The sequence below is a fragment of the Arachis hypogaea genome, chromosome 17 (genome assembly GCF_003086295.3).
Source record: "Arachis hypogaea cultivar Tifrunner chromosome 17, arahy.Tifrunner.gnm2.J5K5, whole genome shotgun sequence".
Lineage (NCBI taxonomy): Eukaryota > Viridiplantae > Streptophyta > Magnoliopsida > Fabales > Fabaceae > Arachis > Arachis hypogaea.
The window spans coordinates 70,322,935-70,343,572 of record NC_092052.1 but is presented as its reverse complement, the minus strand read 5'-3'; the positions used below and the strand labels follow the sequence as shown (position 1 = coordinate 70,343,572).

The window sequence follows — 20,638 nt, the reverse complement described above, 5'->3', positions numbered from 1 at the left end:
AAGGGAGAGACTGTTGAGTTAAAAACATAACTAATGATGACAAATATTGATTTATTGGTTTAAACACCCAATTAGTTTTGATTTCTTTAGTTAGTGTTATAGGCCAAAATTAAAGAAGCAACAGGCCAAACCAATGGAACCAAAGAACAAAGGTTGTTGGTAAGTTCTTTGATCCATAAACAAAGCCCAAAGAAATGAAACAAAGAAATCATTTGGGCTGAATGGAAAGTCAATCCAATCTAAGCCCAAGTTTATTCATCCAAGTTGAAGCCAACCAAAGCCAACGTTCACAAAGTTTTCTTTAGTTAGATTCAAGAAGAAAGAGAGAGAAAGCTTCTTCATTTTGATTCATTCACCAGAGAAGAAAGAAAGAGAAAAGTAAATCAAGAAAGCAAATGTCTAATTGCCCTAATCAAAGCAAGTTAAGCTAAGTCAAAGGATAAAGGTGATTTATTTTTATTTACATGTAAGTTAAATTCTTTACCTCTTCTTTACATTTCTGCAAAGCCAATTTGGGATAAATGGAGAAAGTGGTTTCTGATTTTCACTACTGTGAATCAATGGCTTACAAAGTTACTTGGAGCCAAAGCACATTTTCGATGGTTTGGATTTGGGATTATCACTGAATAAGCTCACATCTGCTGTTATGTTGTCTTCGGTCAAACAAATATTTCAAAAATTGAAATCCCTAATTTAGGGTTGATTGAAGAAAGAGAAGGTATGAACCAGGCAAGCTCAAGGTCCAAGAAGTTGACTTGAGAGAAACCCTAACTGTGACTCAGCACAAGGTACAAAAGGGAAAATATTCCTGATTGGGACTCAAGGAGAGAAAATCCAAGAGAAAGAGAGTTGTACGTGAAACTTCACTACTGTGTTTCAAGTTTTGGAAGTATTGCACCTACACTAAAGGAAGCACTCCGCCAAGATGAAGACCAAGGTTATGAGTTCAAAAGCTGGGTTCAGTTCATAGAGTCAAAGCTGCATATTCATCATCTACTTCATGTTTTACTATTTTGTATTTCAGTTTCAATGTATATCTTTCTGTATTTTCTTTGAGAAGAAAAAGGTTGAAAGAGAGAAATTGAGAACAAGCCTAAGAGTAAAAAAATGTTGAGTGAAACACTTGAGAGAAAAGCCAAGAGTGATTTTAGAATTTTTTTTGTTGTATTTTCTGTCTTGTGTCAAGTACCTGTGTGGTGCCCCCTTACTAAGTTGGGTAAGCACTTAGTGTAAAGAGTTTAGGTATTAGCATAACCAAGTCAAGTTTAGGTAGAAACTTGTGTGTCCAGATAGGATTGTGTAAATCTTAGGAAATTGGTGTATGTAATACTTTGACTATAGTTAAAATTCCACCATAGTTGTGGTGGAGACTGGATGTAGGTTGTATTGCACAAGGCAACTGAACCAGGATACATGAATGTGTCAACTTCTTCCTTTCTTTTGCTGTTCTATTTTCTGAAATTTAGGAGTCAAAACGAAATTATCTCTTAAAATTTTTCGCTGCACAGTTTAAACAGAAATCAAGTTTGAAGTTTGGTATTAAAGGCTTAAGTTATTGAAGTAAAAGAAGGCCATAGATTCAACCCCCCTTCTCGAAGCCTCTGTAACCTTCAACATATACATCGAAAATTCTTAAACAATACACTCGAATATCTTCGTGTTACACCCAAATATCTTTGTGTTACACTCTAATGCTGCATTTTTTTTCTTCTTTTTTCCCCTTATTTCTTTCTTTCTTTTAGTTGAATGAATATAAGTTCATCCTCTTCCAAGTAATTTTGCAGTATTATGTGTTTCTTCTTCTTTATTTAATTTTTTTGTTTTTATTCTTGTTAAAAGAGTAAAACAAGAAGAAGTTTGAAAAGGTAAAATATAAAGAAAAAGATGAATAAGAAAAAAAGAAGAAGAAGATGGTGATGATGATGAAAAAAAGAAGAAGAAGTAGCAGAAGATGAGGAGGAGGAAGAGGAAGAGTTTTATATTATGCAACTTATTAGCACACATACACCGAAAATTCTTAAACAATACACTCGAATATTTTCGTGTTACACCCAAATTTGCTACAAATATAGAAAAATATTTCCTCTAATGCTGCATTTTTTCTTCTTCTTTTTTTCCTTATTTCTTTCTTTCTTTTAGTTGAATGAATGTAAGTTCATCCTTTTCCAAGTAATTTTGCAGCATTATGTGCTTCTTCTTCTTCTTTGTTTGATTTTTTTTTCTTGTTAGAAGAGTAAAACAAGAAAAAACTTGAGAAGATAAAACACAAAAAAGATGAATTAAAAAAAAGAAGATGATGGTGATGATGATGATGAAAAAGAAGAAGAAGAAGCAGCAGAAAATGAGGAGGAGGGAGAAGAAGAGTTTTGAATTATGCAGAACTTATCAGCAGACATACACCGAAAATTCTTGAACAATACATTCAAATATCTTCGAGTTACACCCAAATATCTTCGTGTTACCCCCAAATTTGCTGTAAATACAGAAAAATATTTTCTTTAATACAGAACTTTTACATTATATTTAATACAAACCATTAACGATGAAACATTATTCACCTACAGAATCATAAATTACTAACCAAAAAATTAACTAGAATCGAACCACACCTCAGCCACTTGATTGGATTCAAAACAATAATCAATTTCGTTCTAGTTCAATTGACAATCTGAACTTGAAATATTTATTATCTTCAACAACGAGATAACTAATGATGGAGAAAAATGAGGAAAAGGAAGGAGGAGAAGAAATTCCAATGAAAAAAGGAGGAATAACGAAAGGGAAAAATAACGAAGAAGAAGAAGAAGAAGAAGAAGAAGAAGAAGAAGAAGAAGAAGAAGAAGAAGAAGAAGAAGAAGAAGAAGAAGAAGAAGAAGACCACGCATCAAGAAGAAGAAGAAGAAGAAGAAGACCGTGCAATAACGGCACGAAGAAGAATGTGCGCGCGTGAATATAAATGACTTGTATAGACTTGTATAAAAAAATGACTTGTTCATGGAAAATAATTGTATTAGTAAATAATCATTTTATTTAAAAAAATCCCTACAGTATTCCAATCATAATATATGAATATACTATAGAAGTACATAACACATTCTGACCTATTCAAAATATTAATGTTTTCAGTATTGACAAAATCACAACGTATTTAATACTTCCCCCTCATCTCGAAAGTGCTAAGATTATTAGGAGGCAGAGATTCGTAGATCATAGATTGAGGAATGAATGAATGAATATCTACGTAAGTTTATCACATATTAAATGGGATAATGGTAAATATGAAGAAGTTACATTCCATGTTCATCAGCTACTCTCAATTTAACTTGTAACTAACTGACTATTGCGTCTAACTACATATACGGTAAACAAGGATTACTGAGCATCATGTCGGTCTTAGTCTCTATCATAAGGTGGACAAAAATGATCAATCAAAGACAAGAAAGAGTTCACAAGTTCCAAGAGTTTGATCTCTTGAGCAAAGGCTTTAGATGTTTGTCTTCTTCCAATGCAACGATACCCAAATGGGATGGGTCATCCAGCATCATCCTAGCCACCAAGTAGCCAGCAATGGACCATGTTTGAAATTTGCGAGCTTGCTTCCCAATGTATCTACCTTGTGTCCCATCATAATATTCCGGCCAATTGTCCTTCAGCAATCTGGTCTCAGCAATCTCAAGCGCGTGTCTTGCGATTTGAGGTCGCCCTGTTTTGATGGAGGCTGCGGCGAGAAGCCACAAAAGAACTGCAAAATGTGGATCACATATCTTAGAATTTAATATAGTTTGATAAGCATCTTGAAAGTATATATGTACCTGGCCAAGATCCACCATTGTGGTAACTCCATCTAGTATTCTTTGGGTCGCATCCTGTTATGATCCTCCATTCATGGCTTTCAATGGCTGGATAACAAACTTTGACAGGCATCTCCCCAACCAATTCCTGCCACCGTGATTCAATGAGTTCCATGATCGCAACGGATTGCTCCGGAGTTGCCAAGCAGGACAATATGGCAATGCAGTTTCCAAGGCAGAACCATCGGAAATCCATCCTAGCTGGACTCACATTGCCAATGAAGTATCCACCATGATGAGGCATGAAGTCAAAAACCCAATCTGGTAGAGAATCAGGAATCACATTGAACTTATTCACTGCGGTATGCGAGTACTCTTCTGTTTTGAAGCGATAGACATCATTAAGTTGCTTCAAATCCAACCAAAAGTAGCTTCTAAGATGATAGCTTAAGGCATGCAAGCGTTTCACAATGCGTTCCATGAACTCTTTCCCTTCAGGATCTTGCTTAAGTAATTGCAATGCACATCTTAAAGCCATGAAGAATAGTGCTTGAATTTCAATGGGATAACCATAAACACCCTGAAACCATAAGTCCAAAACTCGAAAGTAAGAAACGTTTCCATTCATCACTAGTCATAACAGTTGCAGGCTCCCAAATCATAAACAAATACATAAACCTCACCATTCTACGATCAATCATACAGCATCCATCAGCACATAGCAGAGTTGGAAATGTGTCAAACCCCTCCGAAAGACATAAACTGAGAATCAAGCGCATACCCTTTTGACATTCAGGACGTTCAGCCAAGGAAGAGTCTCCTGTAGCCTTTGTGTATGCACGAAGTAATATAATCCACCAAAATCCAGAATCAACAGGAGCAACCCTGCCTATTGCACTCTCTCCGAAATCCGCTATGAGAGTCTCATGGTTCCTGACAGGGTCATGGAATACTTTAAAACTAGCTGGCATCACCCCTTCTGCTAGCTGGAACCTATCAATCTTCTTCTCCCATGACTGAAGACGAAGTGTCTTCAAGATGAAATTCTTAACAATGTCTGGTTCCCCGTGCATCAGAAAAGCCAGAGCACTCGGGACAAAGTCCCTAACAAAGACCTATGCACAAGTATAACAACAATGAATAAAATACATAAAAAGAAATATGTACCGAGTCTGATATCAGTGTACCTGATCATAATTTAGTTTCTCATCAGAATTGTCCAAGGCAGCAATTGTACCAACCGGCTGGCCACGAAAATAGACCAAGGAACGCCTCAGAGCTTCCCATCCTTCATTTATTATTGGATGTGGATCCAATATGAGTGATCTTGGGATGCCTGATTTTTGTAGAGGAGAAAAAGCAGAATCAAAAGTGTCTCCTGCGCGAGAAGAGTTATCATTTTTAGTTGAGGACGGACGTGGAGAAAACCCTACAGATAGTTCACTCATTGATCTTTCATCTGCTGATCTCTGCCTCTCTATGTTCAAAGACCTTGGCCTCTCTACTAATGCTTTTGAGAAATCAAATTCGTCAATTTCTGCCACACTACACAGTGCCTCTGGACTTCTTACACTCAGATTCCGAGATTGAGACCACTCCATCTGATAGGAAGCCATCTTCTAAATCCTAGTGACTAGTAGCACTACTGCCAAATTTCCTGCAGATATGTTATCGTTAAGTTTATGATATCAGATTCGACTAACTGCTAAATTCCATGTTTTGTAGTATTAGAAGCCCAAAAGAAGACATTTTCTGATAATCAAGATTATTGGCTTCATCAAATAATGATTGTTCGAATTTCAAAAGCTATAATATTATTTTAAGTAGTGGAGATGCAGAGACACAAAACAAATAATCATCTATCCCGCACCCAAAGAAATAAAGAAAAAAAAAGACTAATCATCTCGTTGTCAAGATTATCCCACATGGCAAGATGGGCAAACAAGAAAACCGCAAGAGAGGAAGATGATGATAAAAAGGAAAGACGGTAACGGATGATGAAAGCACAGAATCCAGAATTTGCCCCAAATATAATTGATGATGACAGAAAATAAAGAAATGTAGAAGAATGATCAACATTGTAAATAAGTGTGCATGTGTTGTTGATACTTGAAAGATTACAGTGAGTGATGCGAAAAAAGGCATTTTGACGTGGCTTTCAAGAGGATCGAAAAGCTTTCAAGATTTGGGAATCATGTTGGTCAGAGAAAAGGTAGTGAGAGATTCATGCAAAGAAAGTACGATGAGTTGCCGTGGGGAATCGGGAAGCAGAAAGAGACAAACGGGTCGAATCATAGTCATGATAAAACAATTTCACAGTGCAATGAATGATAGATAAAGATCAGTGAAAACTAACCAGCAGTACCACAAGCTAGAGAGAGAGAGAGATTTTTCTTTGCGTGAGAACTGAGAAGGGAGGGGAATAGTGTTGATGAGTCACAGATAGAGCAACGAAAGAGAAAGAAGAAGAAGCACGTGAAGCGAAGAAAAATGGAGGCGTCTTTTTTCTTTTATTCGATATACTGGGGTGCGTTTATGTTATGACTTATGAACATGTTAGAATCACAATTGTCATAACCGGACCGACTCGCTCGGTTGAACGGAAAAACCGGCGCAATCGGCCGCAAAGTCGATTGGGATGAAGTATTTGACTGAAGAAAGAACTCAAAGAAGAGAATTGATACGATCCAATTCATTGTTCTATATTATTGCTGTTGTATATTGTTGTATATTGTTGCTGTTGTTTTTTCAATGAGCTTTAGATGATTTAGGTATGATTTTACATTATTATTGATTATGATTTGTGAAATATTATTCAAATACTAAATCAATTGAATTTAAAAGATGATTAAAATGATGATGGAGTTAATAATAATTTAAAAAAAATACAAACCAAAATACAAACCAAAATAAAATCAATCAGAATGTAGTTTCACATTTAAAAATTATTTTTTAGATATAATTCATGAATTGTTATAATTATTGTGTCTTAAGATATTATTATAGTAGTATTCGCAACTTTTATATTTATTTTCGTATTAATTATTTTTAGAATTTGAAACTTAATTTTTGTTTAAATGTTAATAAATATATGTATTTTAAATTTTAATTTTAAATTTTTGACTATTTTATTTCTTTTTATTTACGTGGGATCGAGTCAACCAGTTCTATCAGTGACCTACTAGTGACCTTATAATTTAGTCAGTTTAATTATCGGTTTAGTTCTAACAAATAATTTTTTTAAGCGATATTTTCAAATATAATTTGTTATTACATAATATGTTTTAATATTAAATTTTTTAGAATAATGCTACTCATCTAATTTTTTTATGATCCAAACTTGGTTAACAAAAAATTTTGGATATGTAGTATTATTTAATTTTTAGTTTCCTTTAAAATAAATATATTAAATATTTATTTTTTGTTTGAGTTAAGTTAACATTAACTAAGTTTTTATTTTTTTCCTGATATTATTTGTTAAATTTACAAATAAATTAACTATTTTTTTCCAAATGAAAGTGCATGACTCTGTTAGTTTGTTTGTGGCGCTCTGAGCTGTTAGTTTGTTTGTGACGCTCTGAGCGGCTTTATATATGGGTCACATCTCTATTTCACTGGCATTGATATTTTGTCTTTTTAAGTTTCTTTTTAATTTTTTAATATTTTTTTAACTAAAAATAGGGAGATTCAAATCCGTAATCTCTTAAATAAATATGGAAAGATTATGTCATTTGAACTATAACTCATTGGCTTAATTTTTTTAACTCTTGCATTGTATGTAACTTACTAGCGTTACTGTTAGGGTAAAACGTCTACTTTCTTTTAAAGAAGAATTAATTAACATTACATTACATTTACATATATAAGTAGGTGCATAACTAGATAATCAAGATTTAGAATTACATCTTCTATAAGCAAATCTTTAACCAAATGTGTTCAGTCTGATAGCTATATCATTACTGTGTGAATGGTTGTGAGCTAAAAACTCACAATTTCACAAATAAATGATGCTCTGGTTGGATTTTTTATTTAAATAAATTAAATAAATATATTAATTACTGAAATAAATAATTTTAAGAATTATTATCAAAATCCGTTCTTTAGTTTTATCTCGTTTACAGTAATGCGCGTGACACGTGTATATCTCGTTTACAGTGTAAACGAGATACGTACAAATTCGTTTACACTGTAAACGAGATACGTATTAAGTTAACGCGTTTACAGTGTAAACGAGATACATTAAGAAAATTTTTCAATAACTATAAAAGAATGTGCAACCCTTGTCATTCTCCACATACATTTCATATACACGTGTCACGCGCACATGCCTTATCTCGTTTACAGTGTAAACGAGATACGTACAAGCTGTAAATTTCTTATAATTAACAAATAATTAGTCAATAAATTAATTATTAATCCAAGAAATTAAAAAATAAAATTTTATAATTTAATGAGGTAGAATTAATTAAAATATTAATTTTGACACTAATTTTAAAGATTTTGGCTCAAGATTGGGCCGAACGTGCCGGACCGGATAAATCGGGCCCAAAACGGGCCAATGGCCCAACCCAACCCACTTATACAATAAGCTTCAGCTCATTTTCTTTCCTATGCAAGAACGTTGAAGCTCATAGAAGGGAGAAGAAGAAGAACTTCAAACCCTAACCCTCCACTAAATCTCATATAACCTTCAATCCGGAGCTCCGATCGCTGCACCGTTTACGACCGTGTGACCACCGCGTCGAGCTCTACGAATCCATCGGAACAATTTCATAGGTAAGGCTCATTCTCTTTCCCAACTTCTCATCCCCTAAATTTTGAAATTCAAAGAACAATTATGTTGAATTTTTTGTAATTTCGGTGTTCAGACTCGAATTAGTTTGTGGGTATTGTCGGGTCTAGCTCACTGGAGCTATGGGTCAGGTAAAAACCCTCACACCCTTTGTGTAATGTTGAATTAATGAACTCTATATTGATTATAGTGATAATTGTGATATTCGATTGAAAATTGATTGTTGGTGGGGTCAAAGTGAGAATTTGGAAGCTAGAGATCAAACTTTGGTGGCTAAAGGGCTGTTTAGTGAGGTTTTGGAGTCTTGGAAGTTTGGAAAACACTGAATTGTGAGGTGTTCTAGGCATTAAGAGGAATCGGCCAATGTATAATTTTGGTTTCTCGTAATTAAAATATAATGTGTCATGAAAATTTAGGTTAGATGACTTAGGATAGGTTGAATAATGTATTAGTGCGTATATTGTGTCAAATTGTTGGGGAATAATTGGGTTCATTACTGGCATGAGAAAGTTGATGGTGGTAGAATAATGCATTTTTGTGGTGTTTGATGATATATATATTATCTTAGCTCTGAATTATTGTGTGAAGTGATTATAATTATGAATTAGTGTGTTATGGAGTAAATGAGGGGTGTTGAGTAATGGTTGAACTTGGTTGATGCAGATTTGGTAAGTATTAAAGGGGTTTGAGATTGAAATGTTTTAAAAATTTAGATTTGGTAATTTTGAGAAGTACTTGATTTTTTGATCAAATTTGGCGGGGCATAACTTGGCTTCCGGACCTTTGATTTTTATCAAACTTATCAAAAATAAAAATTTGGTCTGAGAGGTTTACACCGTTCAAAGAACGGATAAAAAATGTTTTAAAACAAAAAAGTTATGCGCGTCTGAACTTTGGTGTACAAAATAGGAATTCTGGACATAGAAGCTTTTTGCACCATCTGCTATGCACGCGTAAGTGAGGGCACACACGATGGGGCCATTGGGTACTGCCCAGAGGCTCCGCGTACGTGGCAGTGTGGCACATACGCTAAAGTGGGGATTTTTCACGGTTGCATACGTGGCCAAATGGCACATGACATGGGAAAACTCTTGGTTTGAGAGGCTCGCATACACAGACCAGTGATGCGTACGCGAGAGTATCCAGAATAGCTTCCTACATACGCGAGCAGAGTGCCACGTACGCAGACCCCCTGTTTTTCTGAAACATGAATTTTTTATTTTTAAACCATTCCCTTAACTTTCAAAACCTTTGTAACTCTTATTTAAAGCCTGGTAGATGGATTTTGGGTAGTGGAGTATGATTAGGCCTGTGAGGAAGATAACTTATTGGTGAAGAAAGAGGTAAAGTGAATGATGATAATGGCAGAAGTGCGGTATATGTAATGAGCTTGATGGCTATGTTGAATAATGAATTATGGCTGATAATGATTATATGAATTTGATTGATTAGGTGATTTGTTGCACTTCCAAATATCTGAGATACGAGTTTTCCTGGAAAAAAGCAGTGGCTTGCTACCACGTGCTCTAAGTTGAGACTCGATACTCTGCTGACCCTATATTGTAAGTGTGGCCGGACACTTATACCTTTCCGGATGAGCTCTCCCCCAAGCATATACACATGTGTGTTTTATGATTATGAATGAGTATGATTTGAGATTTAGGGAAGCACGACAGAGGGACAGTCCAATGGATAGCTATCAGGACATGTTAGATTGGCTATATAACCGACAGATGAGACTCATTAGCCATAGGACAGGCATACATCATATGTAACTATGTGTTTGTTTGGTGTGCTTTGTTTGGAATGCCTAACTGATCACATAAACTACTTGCTACTGGTGCGTGAAATTAGAACTCGCACAACTTCACCGACAGGTACACCGGGTCGTCCAAGTAATACCTCAGGTGAGTGATGGTCGATCCCACAAGGATTGTTGGATTGAGCAAGTAATAGTTATCTTGATGGACTTAGTCAGGTGAAAAGGAAAGAGAGTTGTTGTTGTAGGCGCATAAAACAAGAAAGTAAAGAAAAGCAATTAAAGATTGGTAAAAAGATAATATATGGAAGCAGTTAAGGCCTCGGAGATGCTTATCTTTCTGGATTAATACTTCTTACTGACTACTTTAACAATGAATGATTCGTTCTATGGCAAACTGTAAGTGATTAAACTCCAATTCCTTGGCAATTTAATCTCCTCTGATTCTTATCAAAAGCCAGGGTCAGTAGTTATTCAACTCGAACGAGGGTGAAGCTCGGCAAGCAGTTAAGGCCTCGGAGATGCTTATCTTTCTGGATTAATACTTCTTACTGACTACTTTAACAATGAATGATTCGTTCTATGGCAAACTGTAAGTGATTAAACTCCAATTCCTTGGCAATTTAATCTCCTCTGATTCTTATCAAAAGCCAGGGTCAGTAGTTATTCAACTCAAACGAGGGTGAAGCTCGGCATTCTAGTTTAGCGCCACAAAAACCTCAATTACCCAAAGCTAATCGGATTTTAGGTCACATATCTAATTATCCCAGATAGATTGCAGTTTAGGAGATGTATTCTCAAGCTGTAGCTCAAGTGACCTTGGTCAGAGTATCACAAGAACCCATGTAGAAAACGGGGTCGTACTTCCGTTGCACCCCAGATTCATTTAAATGAAGAACGAAAATACATCATAGAATGGAATCAAACATATATTAAAATAGAAAAATAATAATATTAATCCATAGGAATAAGCAAAACTTCTAACCTTAACCAGGAGGTTTAGTTACTCATATTTTACAGAGAAAACAAAATAAAAATAAGAGGATTTGTCTGTGAATGTATGTGAATGCCCATAAACTTAAGTGATCTCCTCTTTAAATAGTAAATACTAACCCTAAAAGATGTTAATTTAAATTTAAAAGTTACAAAGATAAGACTAGATAAGCTAAGGAGTGGTAAAATCCACTTCGGAGCCCACTTTGGTCATGTGCTTCGGTCAAGCCTAGCGTTCAACTTGGATTTTGGGCATTGAACACCCATTGAGGAATGAGCTCGCTGGCCTTCTGCTCCTTGGCTGGAGTTGAATGCCAGTTTTGGGCATTCAACTTGGGAGGCCTGTCCTTCTTGGGCGTTAAACGCCAAATGTGGACGTTTAACGCCAATTTTGGCAGTGATTCTAGAAAAGAAGTATAGACTATTATATATTGCTAGAAATCTCTAGAAGTTAGCTTTCCAATGTCATTAAGATTGTACCAATTGGACCTCTTTCTTCTCGGTTAGAGGAAATAACTTCGTTGCAAGTATAGTTCCAAACCGACAAGTAATGCTCAATCAAAGTTTAATTTTTGGTTGTCACAAGTCCAACCTAATAAAGATAACCGGGATTATTAGTCCTAGGTCATTCTACCTAGGAGTTATAATCGAGTGCTCAATTATTTGTTATGAGGTCAAAAAGGAGGGTTGGGTTGATAAAACAAGAAATAAAAAAGGCAACAAAAGTAAAGCAAGCAACTAAAAGAAAGCAAGTAATAAAGAGAGACATTCATGGCATGGGTTGAGAACCTAGGCTTTCTATCCTAGTCACTAATCATATTAAGATAATCATCAAGAGCTAATCCTATTTAGTCATCTCAAACATTGGAAGAAAGTACAATGTTATCTTCACATGAGAGAAAGTCAAATAAGACTAGTCAATCTCAATCCATATGTCCTAATCAACTTACTAATTGGATTAGCAAGAGATTAGAGTCAATAGAAATAATATTAACTAACAACTCTAGATCACCAACATGAGTTGGGTATTGATGACTCAAGATTGCCTAATTTTTCTTACCAAGGCAAGAATGCTCAAAAGGCTACTCTAAACCCAACCAAGCATTTTGTCAAACACTTGGAAGGCATAAAAGGAAAGCATGGTAAAATTGCAAGCAAGAATAAAATCTACAACTACCAATTACAAGAAAACAATAATAACAACTCAATTAAACAATAAAGGAACATAAAACATAAATTGCATTAAATGAAAAGAGAAATTAACAAGAGTGCTCATAAACATCAAAGAGGCTCAAAGGGGAAATTAATAAGAAAACTAAGAGGAACAAAGATGTAAGAACAAGAAATTGTAAAGAAAATAAGAAATTAAACCTAGATCTAAGAGGAATTAACCTAATTCTACCCTAATTCTAGAGAGAAGAGGGAGCTTCTCTCTCTAGAAAACTACCTAAAGCATAGTCTTAAGCTAATCTAATTGCTCCCACTTTGACCCATCTTGAATTCTGTATCAAATAGCCTTAGAAATAAGTTGGATTTGGGACTGGAAAGTGATGAGCGGATAATTTATACCCTTTTTGGCATTGTTTTTACATAGTTTTTAGTATGTTTTAATTACTTTTTATTATATTTTTATTAGTTTTATTCAAAAATTATATTTCTGGACTTTACTATGAGTTTGTGTGTCTTTCTGTGATTTCAGGTATTTTCTGGCTGAAATTGAGGGACCTAAGCAAAAATGTGATTCAGAGGCTGAAAAAGGACTACAGATGCTGTTAGATTCTGACCTCCCTGCACTCGAAGTGGATTTTCTGGAGCTACAGAAGCCCAATTGGTGTGATCTTAATTACGTTGGAAAGTAGACATCCTGGACTTTCCAGCAATATATAATAATCTATACTTTGCCTGAGATTTGATGGCCCAAACTGGCGTTCAAAGTCAGCCTAAAAATTTTGGCGTAAAACGCCCAAACTGGCACCAGAATTGGAGTTAAACGCCCAAACTGGCACCAAAGCTGGCGTTTAACTCCAGGAACAGCCTATGCACGAAAAAGCTTTAATGATCAGCCTAAGCACACACCAAGTGGGCCCTGGAAGTGGATTTCTGCACTATCTGCACTTAGTTACTCATTTTCTGTAACCCTAGGCTACTAGTTTAGTATAAAAACTACTTTTAGAGATTTATTTTATGTCTCTTTTGACCGTCTTTTAGTTAATATTTTGACCATCTATTGAACACGTTTGGAGGCTGGCCTCACAGCCATGCCTAGACATTTCACTTATGTATTTTCTACGGTGGAGTTTCTACACCCCATAGATTAAGGTGTGGAGCTCTGCTGTTCTTCATGAATTAATGCAATTACTATTGTTTTCTATTCAATTCACGCCTACTTCTTCTCCAAGATATACTCTCGTACCTAATTCAGTTAAGTCAGAATGAAGGAGTGACCCATGACAATCACCCAATCTTCGTTACTCGCTTAGCCAAGGTCACGTACTTGACAACCACAAAGCGATCTACATGATGTTCAACGTAGTCATTGGATGACAGCTGGAGTATACTCTCTTGGGTTTCTAATCTAAGATTAGAACCTTCGTGGTATAGGCTAGAATTATTGGCAGCCATTCCTGGGATCCGGAAAGTCTAAACCTTGTCTGTGGTATTTCGAGTAGGATCCAGGATCCGGAAAGTCTAAACCTTGTCTGTGGTATTTCGAGTAGGATCTGGGAAGGAATGACTGTGACGAGCTTCAAACCTGTGAATGTGGGGCACAAGTGACAGTGTGCAAAAGGACAATGGTCCTATTCTGATGTTAACGGGAACCGACAGATGATTAACCCTGCGGTGACAGCGCAGATGGATTTGTTTTCATCCGAGAGGATCATACAGCTTGCCATGGAAGGAGGTAACACATGATTGGAAGAAGGCAATAGGAAAGCAGAAGTTCAAAAGCAACAAAGCATCTCCATACGCTTAGCTGAAATTCCCACCAATGAATTACATAAGTATTTCTATTTTATTTTATTTTATATTTATATTTTAATTATCAAAACCTCATAACCATTTGAATCTGCCTGACTGAGATCTACAAAGATGACCATAGCTTGCTTCAAGCCGACAATCTCCGTGGGATCGACCCTTACTCACGTAAGGTTTATTACTTGGACGACCCAGTGCACTTGCTGGTTAGTTGTGCGAAGTTGTGAAAAAGAGTTGAGATTACAATTGTGCGTACCAAGTTGTTGGCGCCATTGAGATCACAATTTCGTGCACCAAGTTTTTGGCGCCGTTGCCGGGGATTGTTCGAGTTTGGACAACTGACGGTTCATCTTGTTGCTCAGATTAGGTAATTTTATTTTATTTTAAGCTTTTTTATTTTTGAAAATATTCAAAAAAATATACAAAAAATTTTATTTTGTTCTTCAGAATTTTGAAGAATGAATTCTAGAGTTTCAGATGATGCTTTTATCATCATAGGAGCTAGTTGATTCCCATCAATTTGGCTGTTGTATGTAATGTCCTACTAAAGCTTTAGACTAACATTGCATGATTCCTAGAATTCGTATTAAAAATTTTGAATTTCTTTATTTTCTTTTTCAAAATAATTTTCGAAAAATACAAAAAAATTTTCATAAAATTATAAAAACCAAAAATTTTGTGTTTCTTGTTTGAGTCTAGTGTCAATTTTTAAGTTTGGTGTCAATTGCAGTTTTCTTTTTTTCGAAAATTCATGCATGGTGTTCTTTATGATCTTCAAGTTGTTCTTGATAATTTTTCTTATTTGATCTTTACATTTTCTTGTTTTGTGTCTTTTCTTGTTTTTCATATGCATTCTTGAATTATTAGTGTCTATAGAATAAAATTTTTTAAGTTTGGTGTCTTGCATGTTTTTCTTTTCTCAAAAAGTTTCAAAAACATGTTCTTGATGTTCATCATGATCTTCAAAGTGTTCTTGGTGTTCATCTTGATATTCAAAGTGTTCTTGCATGCTTTCCTTGTTTTGATTCATAATTTTTATGTTATGTGTCACTTAGATGTTTTTCTCTTTCCTCATTAAAATTCAAAAATAAAAAAATATCTTTTCCTTATTTCACTCATAAATTTCGAAAATTTGAATTGATTGAGTCATAAAATTTTAAAATTTAATTGTTTCTTATTAGTCAAGTCAAATTTTTAATTTAAAAATTTTATCTTTTTCAAATCTTTTTCAAAAATCAAATCTTTTTCATTTTTTCTTAATATTTTTGAAAACTTTAAAAATTTGATTTTCAAAATCTTTTTCTTATTTTTATTTCATATTTTCGAAATTAATGCTAACATTTAATGTTTTGATTCAAAAATTTTCAAGTTGTTACTTGCCTATTAAGAAAGGATCAATCTTTAAATTTTAAAATCATATCTTTTAGTTTCTTATTAGTCAAGTAATCAACTTTAATTTCAAAAATTAAATCTTTTTAATTTCCTTTTCAAATCTTTTTCAAAATAAATTTCAATCATATCTTTTTCAAAACCACCTAACTACTTTTCTCTCCCCAATTTTCAAAAATCACTAACCACTTTTTCAAAAATCTTTTTAATTAATTAATTTATTGAGTTTTCAAATTTTATTTTATTTCTTCCCTTAATTTTCGAATACTAACCAATAATTAAAATAAAAACAAAAATATTTTCTTTTTATTTTAATTATTTTCGAAAATTCTCTCTCTCTCTCTCTCTCTCTCTCTCTTATCTCTTTCTATTTATTTATTTATTTACTAACACTTCTCTTCTTCTTATAATTCGAACCCTCTCTCCCTCTCTGTGTTCAAATTCTTCATCTTCTCTCTTCTTCATTCTACTCTTCTATTCTTCTACTCACATAAAGGAATCTCTATAATGTGACATAGAGGATTCCTATTCTTTTCTGTTCTCTTATTTTTCATATGAGCAGGAGCAAGGATAAGAACATTCTTATTGAAGCTGATCCGGAACCAGAAAGGACTCTAAAGAGGAAGCTAAGAGAAGCTAAAGCACAACACTCTGGAGAGGACCTGACAGAATTTTTCGAAAAAGAAGAAGAGATGGCCGAACCCAACAACAATGGTGGAGATGCAAGGAAGATGCTTGGTGACTTTATTGCACCCTCTTCTGACTTCTGTGGAAGGAGCATCTCAATTCCTGCAATTGGAGCAAACAATTTTGAGCTTAAGCCTCAATTAGTTTCTCTAATGTAGCAGAATTGCAAGTTTCATGGACTTCCATTGGAAGATCCTCATCAGTTTTTAGCTGAATTCTTGCAAATCTATGACACTGTTAAGACCAATGGGATTAATCCTGAGGTCTACAGACTTATGCTTTTCCCCTTTGCTGTAAGAGACAAAGCTAGGACATGGTTGGACTCACAACCTAAAGATAGCTTGAACTCTTGGGAAAAGTTGGTCAATGCTTTCTTGGCCAAATTTTTTCCACCTCAAAAGTTGAGCAAGCTTAGAGTGGAAGTCCAAACTTTCAGACAGAAGGAAGGTGAATCCCTCTATGAAGCTTGGAAAAGATACAAGCAATTGATCAGAAGGTGTCCTTCTGACATGTTTTCAGAATGGAGCATCATATGTATATTCTATGATGGTCTGTCTGAATTGTCCAAGATGTCATTAGATCACTCTGCTGGAGGATCTCTTCATCTAAAGAAGACGCCTGCAAAAGCCCAGGAACTCATTGAAATGGTTGCAAATAACCAGTTCATGTACACTTCTGAAAGGAATCCTGTAAATAATGGGACAACTCAGAAGAAAGGAGTTCTTGAGATTGATACTCTGAATGCTATATTGGCTCAGAACAAAATATTGACTCAGTAAGTCAATATGATTTCTCAGAGTCTGTCTGGAATACAAGCTGCACCAGGCAGTACTAAGGAAGCTTCCTCTGAATAAGAAGCCTATGACCCTGAGAATCCTGCAATGGCAGAGTTGAATTACATGGGAGAATCCTATGGAAACACCTACAATCCTTCATGGAGGAATCATCTAAATTTCTCATGGAAGGATCAATAGAAGCCTAATCAAGGCTTCAATAATAATAATGGTGGGAGAACACGGTTTGGCAATAGCAAACCTTTTCCATCATGTTCTCAGCAACAGACAGAGAATTCTAAGCAGAGCCACTCTGACTTAGCAACTGTAGTCTCTGATCTATCTAAGACCACTCTCAGTTTCATGACTGAAGCAAGGTCCTGTATTAGAAATTTGGAGGCACAAGTGGGTCAGCTGAGTAAGAAAGTTACTGAACTCCCTCCCAGTACTCTCCCAAGCAATACAGAAGAGAATCCAAAAAGAGAGTGCAAAGCCATAACTATAACCAACCTGGGCAAACCTGGAGAGGAAGAAAAGGCAGTGATTTGCAATGAGGAAAACCTCAATGGACATTCACTGGCCTCCAAGGAGTTCCCTAATGAGGAACCAAAGGAATCTGAGGCTCATATAGAGACTATAGAGATTCCACTAAACTTATTGTTGCCATTCATGAGCTCTGATGAGTATTCTTCCTCTGAAGAGGATGAAGATATTGCTGAAGAGCAAGTTGCTCAGTATCTAGGAGTAATCATAAAGATAAATGCCAAGTTAATTGGTAATGAGACTTGGGAGGATGAACCCCCATTGCTCATCAATGAACTGAATGATCTGGTTTAACTGAAATTACCTCAGAAGAAACAGGATCCTGGAAAGTTCTAAATACCTTGTACCATAGGCACCATGACCTTTAAGAAGGCTCTGTGTGGCCTTGGGTCAAGTATAAACCTCATGCCTCTCTCTATAATGGAGAAACTAGGGATCTTTGAGGTGCAAGCTACAAGAATCTCACTTGAGATGGTAGACAATTCAAGGAAACAAGCTTATGGACTTGTAAAGGATGTCTTAGTGAAGGTTGAAGGCTATTACATCCCTGCTGACTTTATAATCCTAGAGACTGGGAAGGATGAAGATGAATCCATCATCCTTGGAAGACCCTTCCTAGCCACAGCAAGAGCTGTGATTGATGTGGACAGAGGAGAGTTAGTCCTTCAAGTGAATGAGGACTACCTTGTGTTTAAGGCTCAAGGATCTTCTTCTGTAACCATGGAGAGGAAGCATGAAAAGCTTCTCTCAATACAGAGTCAAATAGAGCCCCTACACTCAACTTCTAAGTTTGGTGTTGGGAGGCCAACATCAAGCTCTGAGTCTCTGTGAAGCCCTCTAAGATCTCACTGTCAAGCTATTGACATTAAAGAAGCACTTGTTGGGAGGCAACCCAATGTTATTTAATTATATTTATTTATTTTCCATTATTATTTTATGTTTTCTTTAGGTTGATGATCATGTGAAGTCACAAAAATAACTGAAAAATAAAAAAACAGAATGAAAAACAGCATTAAAAATAGCACACCCTGGAGGACAGGCTTACTGGCATTTAAACGCCAGTAAGGATAGCAGAATGGGCGTTTAATGCCCAGCCTGGCAGCATTCTGGGCATTAAATGCCAGAATGGGCAGCACTCTGGGTGTTTAACGCCAGAAAGGGTTGTCTGGCACATGCTGGTGTTAAACGCCAGAAATGGGCATCTGGCTGGCGTTTAACACCAGAAATGGGCAGCAGAGTGGCGTTTAATGCCAGGAAAGGTAGCAGAGCTGGCGTTAAACGCCAGAATTGGCACAGAATGGGCGTTTGAACGCCAGAATGATTCAGAGATTCGAATTCCTTGACACCTCAAGATCTGTGGACCCCACAGGATCCCTACCTACCCCACTTCTCCTTCTCTCCTCTTCACACCTTTCCATAACACTCTTCCCCATACACGCTTGACCAATCACCTCAATACCTCTTCCCCAAACACCATTCACCTATCAAATCTTACCCTCTTCTCCATACTCTCTTCACCACTCACATCCATCCATCATAAAACCCCACCTTGGCTGAACCTACACCAACCCTCCATCTCTTTCATTTCTTCTTCTTCTACTCTTTTCTTTCTTCTTTTGCTCGAGGACGAGCAAATCTTCTAAGTTTGGTGTGGAAAAAGCTAAAGCTTTTTGTTTTTCCATAACCATTAATGGCACCTAAGGCTGGAGAAACCTCTAGAAAGAGGAAAGGAAAGGCAATTGCTTCCAACTCCGACTCATGGGAGATGGAGAGACTCATCTCATTTGTCACCTATGCAATTCAGCTGGAATTGACATAGAAGGAGACATCTTCATTGATGAGGACAAGCCCATTACTAAGAAAATGATGGAGCAAACAAGGGAGCCCACTCATGAACCTCAACAAGAGCATGAGGAAATTCCTCATCATGAAATCCCTGAGATGCCTCAAGGGATGCACTTTCCTCCACAGAACTATTGGGAGCAAATCAACACCTTCCTAGGAGAATTAAGTTCCAACATGAGACAACTAAGGGTGGAGCACCAAGAGCATTCCATCCTCCTCCATGAAATTAGAAAAGACCAAAGAGCCATGAGGGAGGAGCAACAAAGGCAAGGAAGAGACATTGAGGAGCTCAAGCACTCCATAAGATCTTCAAGAGGAAGAACTAGCCGCCATCACTAAGGTGGACCCGTTTTTTAATTTCCTTGTTCTTTATTTTCTATTTTTCATTCCCTATGCTTTATGTTTTATCTATGTTTGTGTCTTTACTACATGATCATTAGTGTCTAGTGTCTATGCCTTAAAGCTATGAATGTCCTATGAATCCATCACCTTTCTTAAATGAAAAATGTTTTTAATTGCAAAAGAACAAGAAGCACATGATTTTGAATTATATCTTGAAATTAGTTTAATTATTTTGATGTCGTGGCAATACTTTTTGTTTTCTGAATGAATGCTTGAACAATGCATATTTTTTAATTTGTTGTTTATGAATGTTAAAATTGTTGGCTCTTGAAAGAATAATAAAAAAGGAGAAATGTTATTGATAATCTGAAAAATCATAAAATTGATTCTTGAAGCAAGAAAAAGCAGTGAATAAGAAAAAGCTTGCGAAAAAAAATATGAAAAAAATGCGAAAAAATAAAGAAAAGAGAAAGAGAAAGAGAAAGCAAGCAGAAAAAGCCAGTAACCCTTTAAACCAAAAGGTAAGGGTAGAAAAAGGATACAAGGCTTTGAGCATTAATGGATAGGAGGGCCCACAGGAATAAAATTCTGGCCTAAGTGGCTAAACCAAGCTGTCCCTAACCATGTGCTTGTGGCGTGAAGGTGTCAAGTTAAAAGCTTGAGACTGAGTGGTTAAAGTCGTGGTCCAAAGCAAAAAGAGTGTGCTTAAGAGCTCTAGACACCTCTAACTGGGGACTCTAGCAAAGCT

At 35.8% G+C, this 20,638-nt stretch overlaps 1 protein-coding gene across 2 annotated transcripts; it reads right to left on the bottom strand.

Annotated features, from left to right (window-relative positions):
- Window positions 1-3,214: 3,214 nt before the first annotated feature.
- LOC112766653 (probable alkaline/neutral invertase B) lies at window positions 3,215-6,307 on the bottom strand. Of its 2 annotated transcripts, none has more exons than XM_025812547.3 (5): window positions 6,148-6,307; window positions 4,979-5,448; window positions 4,475-4,906; window positions 3,813-4,371; window positions 3,215-3,742 (listed from the first exon to the last, which is right to left on the bottom strand). In XM_025812547.3, the coding sequence occupies exons 2-5, from the start codon at window positions 5,405-5,407 to the stop codon at window positions 3,447-3,449; spliced, it is 1,716 nt and encodes a 571-aa protein (XP_025668332.1). In that variant the 5' UTR covers window positions 5,408-5,448; window positions 6,148-6,307; the 3' UTR covers window positions 3,215-3,446. The 2 variants fall into 2 exon arrangements, with proteins under 2 accessions (XP_025668332.1, XP_025668334.1); XM_025812549.3 differs by lacking the exon at window positions 6,148-6,307 and adding an exon at window positions 5,913-6,044.
- Window positions 6,308-20,638: the final 14,331 nt, after the last annotated feature.